This window comes from Rutilus rutilus (assembly GCF_951802725.1).
Source record: "Rutilus rutilus genome assembly, chromosome: 19".
NCBI classification, from domain to species: domain Eukaryota; kingdom Metazoa; phylum Chordata; class Actinopteri; order Cypriniformes; family Leuciscidae; genus Rutilus; species Rutilus rutilus.
In genome coordinates this window covers 3077868-3094011 of record NC_140232.1, presented here as the reverse complement: position 1 = coordinate 3094011, position 16144 = coordinate 3077868, and the positions used below count along the sequence as shown (strand labels likewise).

The 16144-nt window shown below is 38.1% G+C and overlaps 1 protein-coding gene across 1 annotated transcript in view; it reads left to right on the top strand.

Annotated features, from left to right (window-relative positions):
- Nucleotides 1–4018: 4018 nt before the first annotated feature.
- The window catches only part of cfap74 (cilia and flagella associated protein 74), a 54816-nt gene continuing 42690 nt past the window's right edge, over nucleotides 4019–16144 (top strand). The window contains exons 1-7 of the mRNA XM_084389718.1: nucleotides 4019–4093; nucleotides 7564–7701; nucleotides 10348–10446; nucleotides 10521–10625; nucleotides 12617–12790; nucleotides 14422–14532; nucleotides 14667–14769. Coding sequence (XP_084245844.1) covers nucleotides 7568–7701; nucleotides 10348–10446; nucleotides 10521–10625; nucleotides 12617–12790; nucleotides 14422–14532; nucleotides 14667–14769 — 726 coding nt within the window. The 5' untranslated portion in view covers nucleotides 4019–4093; nucleotides 7564–7567. The remainder of the gene's footprint in view (nucleotides 4094–7563; nucleotides 7702–10347; nucleotides 10447–10520; nucleotides 10626–12616; nucleotides 12791–14421; nucleotides 14533–14666; nucleotides 14770–16144) is intronic.

Sequence of the window (16144 nt, the reverse complement as noted above, 5' to 3'; positions counted from 1 at the left end):
TAGGGTACATGTACACACACATTAAGACCACCACAAGTTATTATTATATAATAATATAATAATAATATAATATAATATAATATAATTTGTATAATATAATATAATACAATATAATGTATCCTATTAAAAAAAACGTTGGAAACATATTTTCAAAAATATAAAAATACCCTATAAAAATCAAAAGGGACACTCCTTATTTCTTATGGAATATTGCAGTATTTATTATATATTTATAATTATAATATATAAATTACCTCGCACTGGTAAACACGTCATCAGAGAAGAGAAGATTTCTAATTATGATTTTGAATAAATACTGCAATATTCTTTAAAAAAAACAAGAATTGTCCATTTTGATTTCGTGGTGACTTTAAGGAAACAGCTCTTTGACTCATTACAGTTTTTTTTTTTTCATTTGCTAACACACAATTTTGCAAACTAGGCTGGTTTTATCAAAATACTTAACACAATTCACAAAACCACACACCCTAACTGCTGAATACCTCATATATCCTGCAGAATGAAGCACGTACTGCACCCAAACTACATAGCATTATCAAAATAAATCTTTTGCACGAAATGGCACACACTTCATTCATATTAGCAGATTTTTGTCTAACCAACTAACTACACACTGTTGGGCATAATGAAGAGCACTCTCATCTTTAGTATGCTTTGCCATAATCCTAAAATAGTTCAAATTGTATTCTTCAGATTGTTAACACGCACAGAAATATTTGCAGCTACACACTCATGCTGTTGAAACATTTATTGTTTTATTTTTCACCAAACAAGTCAGTGCAACATATGCACAGCAGAAATATTTACACTGGACTGAACAAAAATATGCTCACAAAAAACTGAACTGAAAAAACTGAAAAAGATTGAAGTGTTAACAATTAACCACTGAGGTGTTTGGTCAGGTGACACATGTGTCGGCCAATCAGATCATGGAGTGTCATTTTGAATGGCAGTGTTTTGAAATGGCAAACATGTGACTTTATGTCAGATTGTTGTGTCTTATGCAGAGAACCGTGTTCAGTGCGTTTAAAAAGTGCCATTTTGAATTGCAAAATGTGTGTAAAGCCGAAAATGTGTTTTTTTGGAGACTTGAGAAGAGGTTTTGCTCTCTGTGTGTCAGTTTAAATAATTGTGCTGTGCATGCCATTTTAGTGTGTTAGGAATTGGAAAACACTGTAAAGGTACTTCATTTGTGACTCGGACAAAACAACACAGGCATGCATATTACAACCACTACATTTCCCAAGGTACCTCGCGAATCTGTTGCCATGGAAGCACAACAACAGAAGCTGCTGCGACTCCAGAAGTTGACAGGAAAAGTAGGTAATGTGTAAATGCTGTCATACGAATAGCTTTTTAGGCAGTGCATACGTTCCCTTTTGATCGAATACTTTATTATAAGACAGCGACTATTGCCAGACAAACAATCGAGATCGTTAGGCTGCTTTTAAACAATACTTATACAGCCTGTTTTGATATGTCTAATCTGCATATGGCGATCATTGATCATTATTGAATATTAGTAAGTTAGCCTATATTCCCGGTTAACAGAGAACATTCTGGCAAGGTTCTCTCAAAGTTATGAACAAACGTTTTTTCAGTAATGTTAAAAGAACGTTCTTTTGGACGTTATCGGGTCTTTATGTTCTTAAAACATTAAGCACATAGGTTATATATATATATATATATATATATGTGTGTGTGTGTGTGTGTGTGTTTGTGTATGTATGTATATATGAACTTTATGAACCCATGAACTTAAGGGACAGTTCACCCCAAACTGAAATTTCTGAAATTCTTCCATAGTATTTTTATTTTATTTTGGTTAGTTACCAACATTCTTCAAAATATCTTCTTTTGTGTTCAGCACAAGAAAGAAATGAATAGGGTTTGTGTTATGTGGGAGTGTTCTAATCTGTGTTTCATTGCAGTTTCCCTGGTAGCTCACCTGCAATCAGCGGGTTAATTGGTGTCACCTGAATAGAGCCTCTCTCTCTCTCTCTCTCTCTCTCTCTCTCTCTCTCTCTCTCTCTCTCTCTCTCTCTCTCTCTCTCTCTCTCTCTCTCTCTCTCTCTCTCTCTCTCTCCCTTTTCTTTTAATATTAAATAAACTTTATTTTGATTGGCAGACTTCTGTTTTTGTGTCCTTTATGTTGCATCCCTAGAGCCAGGGTTGTAACAGTTTGGAACAACATTAAGAGTGACTAAATGATGACAGATTTTACATTTTTGGGTGAACTATCCCTTTAATGGAAGGTTAGCAAAACATTCTTAGAAGATGTTCTTGTTAGCTGGTTTACTCCTGCAGGTCACGTGGAGACGAGGATATGGCGAACAGTGCTGATCTCTCAACACCTGCAACTGAACATGAGCCTCATAGTATTGCCACACACACAGAAGGTAAAGACACACACACACACACACACACACACACACTCACACACATTTTACCCCTCTGGGCTTCTTCGGTCAAAAATTACCGAAAATTTATTTATTTTGAATAATTTTTTTTTTTTTGCTTCATCGGAATGGGATGACACTTGGTGACTTTTGTTGTATTAGCTATGTGAACACACAAAAAAATCATGGACATGATTCGGATATGTTAAAGGGTCGTAAAAAAAATAGTCACACTTAGCTTCCTCCCGGTCAAAAATGACCGACATAGGAAATGAATGAGAAATACGAAAAAATACGAAAATTCAGAGAAACTTTTGATGGTACAAGCTACAGATCAGCCACTGTGCAGAAAAAAAGTGCACAGCAATGAAGGGGTGACACTCTAAAACATCAAGAGTGCAAATAAGACCCCCCCCCCCCCCACACACACACACACACACACACACACACACACACAGAGAAATTAACTGGTAAGACTGTAACAGCAAATTTTGCTCCAAACTATATAAAAATTATATACTCATAATAACTCCAAAACTATAGCAAGGAGAGTCAAAAGGTAGGTATCGTTTGAAATAACTATTTTTAAGTTAATCAAGGCAAGATTTTTGAAAAATATGGTAATTCGCAGCTAGGTGGCGCCTGCTGGCGGTACACTCGGTTTTAGAGGGATTACTCAGCACTCTTTTGGAGTTAATAAATGTAATGAGATGCAATAAAAAGCTGAGATCCTAAGCTTTAAAATGATATATAATTTGTGCTGTTCCATTCAGTGGTTGCTTAGTAATTAATTTTCTTCTTTCCGAATGGGAATAAAATAAATAAATAAAAAAGCTATAGGCCGCCTATAGGCGGTTATAGGACATGACACATATTTATATATTTTAAAGCCACTAGATGGCGCTCTTCTCACTTGAATTTTTTTTTTTTTTTAGGCCTACACTCTATTTTGATGTGAAATGTTGCATTTATTGAAAAAAAATAAAATAAAAAAATATATATATTAAATCTAATGGAAAAAATAGCTCATAAAAATTATATAATTAATGCAAAGTATCATAAAAAACTCTAAAAATTCTAAATAATAATCAGAAAATATTATAGAACAAAATATATATTTGATTGGTTATCCTGGGAAAAAATAAAGTTAAATTTTAAGGCTTCGTCCGTTTTTGACCGGGAGGAAGCTAAGTGTGACCCATTTACGAAGAAGCCCAGAGGGTTACGACCACCACAAGTTATTACTAGCAGGCCCATCATTTGCAGGGATATTTGATATTCTTGATGCTGCTCTTCTCCACTCCGTTACACTCCTCTCTGTCTGATGTTAGGATGACAACAAGTTTTAAAAGTTATATTTATATGCTCTGCCTCAGCGATCTAACAGTGCTCGTCAATGTCAAAATGATTGAGATAGCCAATCAAATCAAAGGAGGCAGAGCTTACTGTTCACAGAAGATGAACCCTTTAGTGTTAATGGTGAAAGAGTTAGCTAAATGTATAATATTTGTTCACTTCATGGCCTTGATTATTACTAGTATTATCATAACTCAGATGTTTAATGTATCTGATGCCTCATGTTATATTTCTTTAGAGGAGGGAACTCTGGATGACATCTTCAGGTTTGAGGAGGACTTCCCTGATTGGTCCACAGGGTTTGACAGCTCTGAGTGGTAGGTGTTAAAATGCATGTTCATTATTTTCTTTTTCATCACGGAAGCTACAGCTGAGGCTGTTGTTTTTCATAGATGTGGAGACATACTTGAATGGTTAAAAGAATGAATTGTAAAAAATAAAAACCTGATGCAGTCATTAAAGGCAGGGTAGGTAGGATTTATTAAAAATTAAAGATCCAAATTTGTTAAAACTTTCTATATATATCAATACATAATTAAAATGTAAGAACTCTGAAAAAAAGAGTATAAAAATCAAGTGACTCTAGACCGTTTAATCTGTATTAAACACAGCTCATTATTTCGATTCGGGACGAATCAAAGGATTAGCTTAGGCGACTGTCACTCTCTCGCAACCATGGCAACCACCCTTTTGCCACACAGCACCTGCCCACTTGCGCGCGACCGTTTGATTTGAGGAGTGCGAGAGGCACGGAACCTGATCACACCTCCGTCCAGTAGATGGCGGTAATGCACTATGTTTGCAAGCTGCCAATAAAATCTATCGAAGAAGAAGAAGAAGGCACTGAACCTAGGAATACCAAAACAATGGCAGAGAAAGAGCAATCTAAATTTACAGTACCGGCATATGCAGTTAGTGAAGGCAAACCAGGCAAAAAAATGCCCCTTCCCCTCCGCTTGTCTCAGGTAAATAATGCGTCCTCTAGCTCAGCGGTCGGAGTCGCGCGTTCATGTGTTTTGGGGGCGTGGCTTTGGAAGAAGCACAGAAATGAGGGGGTGGAGTGAATGGAAATAATGAGATGTCTTTAAAACAGTCGTGAGAGGTCTACAGACACTCGATTTTGATACTTTCTTTTTCAGAGTACTTACATTTTAATTATGTATTGATATGTACATAAAGTTTAAACAAATTTGAAAAATAGAATTTTTAGACCATTTCTACCTACCCTGCCTTTAACTTATTTTGATATTATTAACCATCAATGTATTTGATTTCTTTCTTTAAAAAAAAAACGTTTATATTAATACGATTAATATTGATTCTTAAAAACATTTAATCACAAGTTACTTTTCACCACAAAGATGACAATAATTGAACAATTGAATAATTGCAATATCAGGTTAATATCATGTAGCCTATATTACTAATGTTTCAGAGAAAATATATTTAAGCAGAGTTTACAGTGTTGTGTGAAACCCTTCACTCTAAATGGCTGGGTTAAAAAGAGCCCCACAGGTAACCCAGTGCTGGGTAAATACTGGACTGAACACGTGTGTCACGGGTGGCTGCTAACCGGAGCTCACGATGAGGGAGAGTTCAGGAATAAACCCACACAGGAGAAACATAGGAACAGGCAAAAGCATCCACGTAAAATAGACGACACCAGACAAAGCCATTGTCAAAACGATCCTCATTCACACAGATCCGCGTAACGTATTCTGATGCCAGGCCATTAGATGAAAGTTGAAACACTATAGACTGAACACGTAATACGCATGAACACGCATGTGCATGACGCCATCGTCTTCAGAGATTCACGTTTTTGTTGTTTACACTTGCACTTTGAAACACTTGCACTTTTTTAGTTTTTAGTTAACAGCGGTGTCGTGTAAACATCCCCTAAGATGGAGAACTAATAAGATAATTAACTGAACAGGTGAATGTAATCAATAATCAGACACACTGGGAAACTGGGTCACAGGGAAAGAAACAGGCGGAAGGAGGAGACTTAAGAGGCGCCACCCGGGGGACGGCCTCCTCGAGAGTTCCCGGGTCACAGGAGGGAGGAGTGAGGAAACGAGGAGGGATATTGGGAAGCACCCATGCTGCGTTCCAGTCCAAAACTGTCATGCCCTTCACTCGCAAACTTCCCTCCGTCTCGTTCACTCGGATGTACGTCATTGCGAGTGCCCACTACTGGCGGAAACTGCAATGGGCTGAACTGGAACGTCCTAAGCCCTTGATCACTTGGAATCAGCTGTGGAGTTGATTTATTATTTACTTTTTTTTTTCCTTTAAGAATTTGTTTAATGCAGCATCCAAATGTTTATGTGTGTTTGGGTTGTTTTAAACAAAAAATATATATAATTAATATATCATAGAGTTGTCTGTTGTGGTGGTGATTAGATGAGATATGTGGTGACGTCACAATCGTACTGCATTGTGGGACATATAGGTGCCTGAAGTGTACATTTGAAGCAGACTCGCTCCCTCGGTCAAAATCGAGGGAACGAGGGTCTGTCCATATAAACTTCCCTCGTCCACTTCACGAAGTGGAACGCACTTCAAAATGGCGGCAGGGATTCCCCCAAGGGGAAGTGCTTAGGGAAGTTCGCAAGTGCGTGTCTAAAAGTGGACTGGAACGCAGCACCAGTCTGTCAGTAACGCTCCGTTTAGTTCCTGTCTCTATGAAGCCCCTCCTTCTGAAAAGCACACTGTGTTCTGATTGGTCGGCTGGAGCAGTGTGTTCCGCTTCCTTGGCCAAAAAGTCTTTGATCGCTAGTTTGACGTGTTCACCGACAGCCGTTGCGATCAGATTTGACCTCTGATGAAATTCTGTGAGTGTCAGAAGATTTGACTCTCAGTCCTGCAGTGATTCTCCGACGACCGCCGTCACATTGTCTTCGTTTTTCAAGACAAGCCATGACCATAATTAACGTTAGATATTTCTTTGTACCATTTGAATCCCACGTGTAATGAAGCTCACTGTGAACATACGTGTCATTGGTTGATGATGTAAAACTTACAGCGATGATCATGTTCGTACAGCCTGACAAGAAGCAATCGTAAAGGAGTAACTGTTACGCTCCTTTATTTTGTGTATGCTTTGGGCGGGAAATATTTAAATGAGGAATATTGTGACTTAAACAGCAACATTAAAGAAAGATGAACATGGAAAAAAGCATAATAGGACCTCTTTAATGCTAATTCCAATCAATTTAAAGCATCTTTGCTGAATAAAATAATTTATTTTGTTCAGAAAAAAGCTCACTTTTAAAGGGGCTACATGGGATTTTCTGAAATTTAAACTCGCGACTGACACCTGTGGCCAAAAAACGGAACTGCTCTTCCTTTATGCTCGCTCTCCTACGTGCACACTTCACAAGTCATCCGCTGCAAAGAAGTCAACATTATGTTTACAGAGGTAAGAACAGTCAAATACATATATTGTTTGAGAAACTAAGTTTGTTTGCTGACTAGCGGTGGTGGCAGAGTGATCTGAAACGTTTAACATGAACGTGCTTGACGTCACATCCGCAGACAGCGCGCGAAAAATCCGACCCGACAGAAAATAGGAAAAATAGGATACAGGCTTATAGGTGCACCCACTGTGAGCTGACAAGGTGTCAGTGTGCTCATCAGGAGATGTTTGAGTCATAAATGGTCAAATAAAAAGGCTATTGTTACGTTTATTTTGGGGAAAAAGTTGCATATAGCCCCTTTAATAGATACGCTACTGTTCAGATGTTTGTATATCTATTTCTGGCTCTTGTCTACCTTGTCTAAGGGAAATGAGTGATGGTGAAGATGACACAGGCGGGGAGAAGCAATACATTGACAACAAAAGCATGTTCAAGCTTAAAAAGTTTCTGGCCCAACTGGACACCTTTTACCAGCAGAAGAAACTGAATTTGCTACAAGCCAGGTCTGTATCCTCGTTTACTGTAATAACGTGGCCCTTCCCATTACAGGTCACAGATAAATCTGCCTCAGCCTCTCAGGGTGGGAAGGTTTTTAGACTCGGTGAATCTCTGCCTCCCACTGTGTTTTCTGCTGTACATCATGGTGTGAGCACATGCCATAGAAAAGCTGTCAGGAGGTGTAGGTGGACGGAGTTCAGAGCCGTCGAGCTGGAGACACAGGCCCGATGCCTTCTCCATGGACAATAGTGCATTCACAGCGTTTAGGAAAATCTCAGAGAAACTGAATGAAATGTTGGGGTCATATTTCACCCAAAACAAAAATAAACCAATCAGTAATTCTATTTTGTATAAAGAATGAAATTGTTAATCCTTCACCAAACGATACACTTGTTGGTGCACGTCATGGTAGTGTTTGCTGTACTAGTGAAGTGTAAAGATTTTTTTTTTTTTTTTCACATTCAGGGATGCAAACAGCTCACACGTCAAAAGAAATAAGTGGTTTTGAAATCAAATGCTGACTGCATGTGATTGGTGCAGATCTGGGGTCTCATTTATAAAGCGTGCGTACGCACAAAACGGGGCTGGAAACGTACGTACGCCAGTTCCCACGCAAAGGTTGTGATCTATAAAAAACAAACTTGACGGGAGAATGTTCGCACCTTTAAGCAAACTTTGAGCCGTGCGTACGCACATTCTGGAGACAAAGGGAATTGGCCACACCGATGGTGAGCTGGAGTTAAGTGTCTTTTTGGTCACTTTTAGACAGAAAATCTAAAGAAAATTAAACATCTACAGAAAGATAATACAAAATATAATTTCACTCACCAAGCCTGTCACTTGAAGCAAATATCCATCCCTTCTTAAATGTCCGCGCCAGCGAGCGCGTTGGGCCGTTTAGTGAAACTGACGCAAATAACAGTTTAAATAAATAAAATAATGATTTAAACTATGTTTTACTTCTGATATAAACATTTAGATTAAATATGCCATTCAAATTAATGGAGTTCAACACTTAAACATGAAATACTGAGAAGTTTAACCACAGAGATGATTGCTTATCATGATAATACCAGATTGTCTGAGAAAATAGTTTCGTGCAAATAATGCCCAAGGCCTATCTGTTTCCATTAAAAATATAAATCAATTAAAAATACAATTCGGCCTGTGGAAAAGATTGAGAAAAACTTTCTCTGAAATGTATTTTACACTATTTGATTTATGTATTCAAAAACAAGGCAAGGATAGGCAACTACATGATTTTTATTAATGTAATGTTTCTTGTACCGTTAAACGTTATCATGTGGATGAATAATCATATGCAAATGATATGCAGATGAGGATCTGCATAGTAAAACTAGGCGTTGTAAGCTCCATATATGGTTATTTCGGGGAGGAGACGCATGTGCGCACAATCTTCCGCTGACTGGGATTTATAAAGTGAATTCTGTGCAGGTTCTGGCGTACGAACGGTTTTATAAATCTGAATATTTCTTTGCGTACGCCATTTTTGGCTTTCGGGCGCACGTACACTTTTAGTATGGTTCCTAAGCACAGTTTTATAAATGAGACCCCAGATATGGTGTGCAAACACGTTAATTGCATCTGATCTTAACAGTTTGCCAGTCATGTGACTGACGACAGCATGGAAGGTTTTCATGGATATAACTACGTAATACAACAGACACAGCAATATAAAGCTGAATGTTAACTACAGTTGTTTTGACTGGTACTGGTACTACTACTGATGCTCTAAGTAGTGCTATAAGGAAGGAAGCACAATGCAAATATGGACAGTATTTTGATGTCAAGATCTATCTAAACATCTGAAAAAAGAAGATACATTCACTACGGTTTCAAGATAATAGTTTTAAGGTAAAAGTTTTTTTGTTTTTTTTTTACTCCACTGGGAAATACTTTTTTTGTTTTTTTGTTTTAAGCACAAAATTCACTGAAAAGAAAAAAAATTCACTCATGGGGTGAGAAAATTAGATATATTATCTGTATTTTGTATGTTTAGATATTGTCCTTTAAAAACAAGACAATAAAAAAAAAACCAATGCTTATTATAAAACAATTGTGGATTTTTTTTCAACCCAGTTTCATGATAAGTCATGAGATTCATGAGATTTTGAAATCATAAGTTGGGCTGTGCAAAATCAAATTAGCTTAATATCAAATTAAGCATAAAGTCGAACCCCTAACCTAATCTCAATTATTAAAGACTATAAACGTGCATTTTCATTCAGTCAGGTATGATGCGACATGATTTTGCCCTCTTGTGAGTGTGTTGACTGGTTTAAATGGTGACCTAAATTCAATCCACAACGACAGTCACCAGATTACATCACTCAGACAATCTAATTCTGAATCAGCGTGTTCAATCTGCGAAAACAAGCTCCGTCAGGAGACACACTGATCCGACAAACCCCGATGAAGTGTGTGTTGCCGTCTGTCGGCGCGGTGTGAACTGGCCTCTATAAGGGATCTTCACAGTTTAATCATTAATCTCAGCATTCCCTATAATGGGAAATCTGTTATTTTCTTGTTACAAAAAACAACATTTTCAGTGACTTGAAGATTTTTAGCTTCTGAATAACACAAACATGTATTTGTAAATTTGAGTTTGTACATAATGTACTTCCTTCAAGGGAGGAACTAAAAGCATTTCACCTCCATGTGACTGAGCTGGAGGAGAACAGAGAGCAGATTGAGCTGGAAATTGAAAGAGAGAAACAAGCTGAGAACAGGTAAAACACTTTTTTTTTTGCGAACAAAGTCCCCTGAAGAAGAGAAGTGTCTAACTCTGCTTCCTTCTGTGCAGCGTGGCGGTGCTCCGGCTCCGAGCTCAACACAAGCGTGTGTGTGCCGAGCTGCAGGTGGAGGAGGATCTGGGGGATCATTTAGCCATGATCCTCAAAGAGCATGAGTGAGTTTCAGATCTACAATAATCACACTTAATACCTGTGGATTTTAATGGATTTATTCTCCCTATCTTGAACTTGAACTTACATTCTTGTTCTAACGATGCGGTTAAAAACGACTCAGACTCAGAGACTCAGAGACTCAGACTCAGAGACTCAGACTCAGAGACATCAGAGACTCAGACTCAGAGACTCAGACTCAGACCAACGTACAGCATCAAGAACTCACAAAGATTGAACAAGACACAGGGTTTAAATACACAGGCACAAGATAACAAGGCGGCATGGTTAATCAGAAACACCAGGGGAGACTAATAAACAAGAAAAACTACAAAGGGCTAGAAACATGGCACAGGACAGGAAATGACAAAAGTCCACACAAGACAAGGGGAACACAAGACAGGAATCATCACACTTGTCTTGATATTTGTTTTTATCGTGATATTTAAACTTAAACGGCTTTAAACTTCTGGAAATATAGTGGTTGTTTTGCTCATCAATGAAAAAAGCAATGGAGGAAATTCACCTGTTTATTCTGAAATTTCTAAACTGTTTAAAAATTATCTTAAAGCGCCTCTTTATTATGCTATTTTAAATTCTCCTTGTTTTGTTTTGGAGGTCTACAATAGGTTTAAATGCATCCTAGGTCAAAAAACACTTTAATTTTCTCATAATATGTGACCCTGGACCACAAAACCAGTCACGAGTTGCACGGGTATATTTGTGGCAATAGCCAACAACACATTGTATGGGTCAAACATATCGATTTTTCTTTTATGCCAAAAATCATTAGGATATTCAGTAAAGATCATGATCCATGAAGATATTTTGTAAATTTCCTACTGTAAATATAGAAAACATTTATTTTTGTGAGTGAATGCAGCACAATCGCCAACATAAACAACTTTAAAGGAGATTTTCTCAACGGTTCGATTTTTTTGCACCCTCAGATTCCAGATGTTCAATAGTTGTATCTCGGCCAAATATTGTCCTATCCTAACAAACCACACATCAATGGGAAGATTATTTATTCAGCTTTCATGTGATATATAAATCTCAATTTCAAAAAATGTACCCATGTGACTGGTTTTGTGGTCCAGGGTCACATGTACAGAGTCTGTTTATACGAAGATTCGGTTTCTCTAAACCCCTCCTTTCCGAGAGTCGGAAATGAAACGGCCATTAGCATAACTGAATTTCAGTTCTGGATCTTCCTCAGCACTGGATATATAGTGATACGAACAGTAAAGATTTTTACCGTGAGTCTCATCCTTATGAAGTGCATCAAAGTGGATTTGCTTTTCTCGACATGAACAACACAAACCAAACTCAGTGCTTGAGGGTCAAAGTTGGTGTTGTTGGTGATCAGCCAATGAAGGCCACAGGCCACATTATGCAAATTTGTAACAACCCTATATATTTGTAACAGAAAGTGAGACGACTCGTTTCAGGCAGTTCAGAATCGATTATTTCTTTTTGGAGAAAATAACTTGTAGTGCACTTTGGTCTTGAGAGCTTTTACACTCACAAACAGCTTTATTACACACTACATGAAAGGTCATAAAGGGGCATTGAAAAGGTCACACTCTACACTAGTGAATCTCAAACTAAGGTTCACGATGTGGATCATTTAATTTCGCTCTCAAATAACATTTAAAAACGAGTTTTGTTATGAAGGCACAGAATCGACTGATTAAATTGCGGGACAAACAATACAATTTCAAACATCCTTTTGAACATTGGTTTTATGTCATTATTTAAAAAAATGTGTGCAGCTTTATCTTAGTATCTGTTCTGGATGGATTGGGGAGGAAGTCTTGAGTTGTGTATTTTTACATCAAGTGTTCATAAGAGTTCATCAAACTCTCTTATTTCATTCAAACAAGTAAAATCCAGTTTTACACAGCATGATTTAATCTACAAACCAGGGTTGCCTAACAGAAAGCCTTTGATATGCTGTTGTTGGGGATGTAGAGTGTAATTGTGTTATTTCCAGGCTGGAGCTGTGTCAGGTGGAGGTCGAACTGGGTCGCTTCTTGGCTCTGCGTGAGGAGCTTGAGCTGGAGGAGCAGAACGTCCAAACTCAGGACAAGAAGAAACAAAAGCTCAGACTCCAGCGAGAGAAGAGCGTTATCAAACAACGTAGACACAAAGCACAACATGACAAAATGTGAGAGTTGAATGTGAAATGTGCCACACAATTGCACAACGCTTTTATCACATCCACTCCAGTTTGCAGTTAAATGTAAGACATGTAACCTGAGCCATTTAAGGGGCAGTGAGCGCTTTCTGAGACATGTTGTTGAAAATGGAAATCAACATCCAAACACACAATTTTGTGAATATTTGTTAGGGTGTGTTCACTTTTGGCATGTTTGGTTGGATTAAAATGAGCTCTGGGACGATTGCTCTGTTAGTGCGGTTCATTTGAATCAGTGTGAACGCTGCCATCTGAACCCTGGTGCCACCAATCAAACAGACCGAGACGCTGAAAAGATGAGTCTCGATCCGCTTCCAAATGAACTCTGGTGCGGTTCAACTGTCAGAACTGCTTCTCCTCACAGCAGATCTGTGTGTGTGTGTGACGGATAGATCCCTGTCACTGTTTTGACTCCTTTACACATTGTATGGTCTACATGAGTTCTCAGTTGGTCAAAATACAATCATATGTAGACTATGCACACACAGCGTGGACGTTCGGTAAGTTCTGTCTTGAAATATACAGAATAAAAGCCAACCAATCAGGTTGTGGACACATCCCTTCCCTATGCTATGCCTTTAGGTTCAGTGCTAAAAATGCCAAGGTGAACACTAAGCAGACCAAGACTCAACGTTTCTTCTTCTTTTTTTGCCCGGAGTAAACGAACCAAACAAATCGAACTACAAGTGTGAACGTACCCTTAGATGTCTGTTCTTCTGTGTGTGTTCTGGAAAAAAATTTGTTTGCACATAGTCCTGGCTATGTAAATATTAGAAAAAAACAAAACAAATTGGATTGGTCCATAGAGAACCAGAACGCTCTTGTAGCCAATCAGCAATAGGGGGCGTATCCGATCGAGATGAAAGAGTAAATGGTCACATGAATATAATTGGATAAAGAAGGGTTATGATTAGTGTTAGGAGCCATGTTAATATTGAAACAGCTTTCCAGTGCTGGAGACTTTAGAGAGCAGGAAGGCCTGAAGGTCTTGCTCTGTTTCTGCTCGATACGTGAGTAACTCTGGTATTTGCAAAAAGCAAGATATGCTGTTGTTGAATCACAGCTGATTCATCCATATTTGCACTAGATGTTAGTGGTTGCTTGAGTCGCAGAGTTTGTCTTTCTATTAGTGGCGGAGCAATGAAAAGAGGGGGGTGTTTGTGTGGGTGTCGATTTCAACTATCAACATTGTTTCTCAGTAATCGCATGCATCTTTAACAGTCTAAATCATATCACAATTAGACTTATTGCTGAATTGTCACTTGATGGATGGTAAAATAAAAAAATCACATAGATTTTCAAAGGAGGCAATGCAACACATTTGAACATATTTTAAATTTAGTTGAATCTTGAATCTATTTTTCCTTGCCAAAAATTTGCTCATCGACTTAAAAAGTATTTAAAAAACAAAGTAAAGAGTCTTTAACCTATAACCGGCAGAGAGAATGGCCTCTCTCAATTTATAAAAAGCCTAGAAACCCTATAGTACCGCCACAGACCCCGGCATCATGGCGGCGAGTTGTAAGTGGGCAAGCACCACTTGAAAATGTTTGTTTAAATTTTTCCGACAACAGTGTTATTCGTATAATCTCCTGTGACAGTGAACGTGACAAGGTTTTACAAGAGCAGGCAGAAGTCCTCAGGAAACAACAGGAACAGGCTCTTGCTGGCCGTCTCAAAGCATCTGTCTACCTCAAGCAGACTCTACAGAGGTGAGACATGTACATGCACAGTCTGTATAACTTGCATAAAGTCAATTCTCTGCTTTCAAATTAGTGGCCAGTCTAATAAAGTGTGTTTAAAAGAAGATAGTATAAAACGTATTCTAAGTGCTCTTGTGTTGTAGGATGAAACAGAAAGAGGCTGAGGCTAAAGAGAGGAGGAAGGAGCTCATAAAGAGGAGGCAGACCGCAGTGATGACGCTTAAAGCCAGTTTCGCTGCCAGTCAGGTACGGTCAATCAGTCGTAAGGGTTATGAGTTGATTTGGGAGTTGTGACGTGTCTGTGAAAGGAGAACTAGAATTGTGCGGTTTGAATAAATCGTAATATGTGTGTAATGCTTCATGAGGCCTAGTCAGGCTCAGCTCAAACAACATGGAGCCACCTCTTTGTAGGCTCACCACCCACAAGGAGAAGCTTAGGGTACCAATGTGGTTGATTTTCCGACTTTTTACTGACTTTGACCAAAGAAAGGAAGCAGCAGGTGAGAGTTAACTCCACTCTTTCCGAGATGATTAATATAAGCACAGGTGCCCCTCAAGGCTGTGTAAGCTCGCCCTTACTTTTTATATTATATACAAATGAATGTAGAAACATCAATAGGAATAATTTTATTATTAAATTTTCTGATGATACGGCCATATTGAGTTTACTCCACAAAGAGTCAGACATTGGTACTTATATACAGGAGATAGAGGAGATGGAGAAGTGGTGCAAGAAGCATAACTTGCTCCTTAATGTTAACAAAACTAAAGAAATGATTTTTGACCCTAGGTCTATAGGTGATCAAAGCCCTATTATAATTGAAGGAGTACCGATTGAACAAGTAACAACATATAAATATTTAGGAATTCATTTAGACAAACAGTTACAGTGGTCACATCATGTAGATTATGTTTCATCAAAAATGTGTCAGCGTTTATATTTTTTAAGAAGACTAAGAGTTCATGGTGTTGATAAAGATATTATGCTCCTTTTTCACAAGACAGTTATTGAGTCTATATTGAGATATGGTATCATAGCTTGGTTTGGTAACCTGTCAGTTAAACTAAAAACACAGCTCCAAACATTGATTAAAAGGGCAGGGAAGATAATTGGATCAGTGCCACCGACTACTCTTAATGAGCTTTTTGAGGAGGCGGTGAGAAAACAGAGTTTTAAAATTATTAATGATCCGAATCATGTTCTCTACAGTGAGTATGAGTTGATGCCCTCAGGCAGAAGGTACAGGGTACCGACCTGTAAACTGAATAGGTTTAAATTTTCCTTTGTGCCACTCTCTATTAAAATATTGAATAAAAACAAATAGGGTGTGGGCAAGCTGTAATTAGGTATAGAGGCTAGTGATTACAGTATGCGTTAGCAGAAGGTGCTAGGAAGGTGGGATGTGTTCACGTTTTTTTTTTTTTTTTTTTTTTTTAAGGTGATAATTATAGTAATTCATGTTATGTGTAGTAAATCATGTTATGTGTTATGTATGTTGTGCTGCATCTGTTGTCCCGAATGCCCAAGATGAATTTCTCCGTTAGGAGACAATAAAGGCTAATCAAATCAAAGTGTTTGAAAACATTTAGGTTTCAAAAGCAAATTAATGTTATTCCTGCA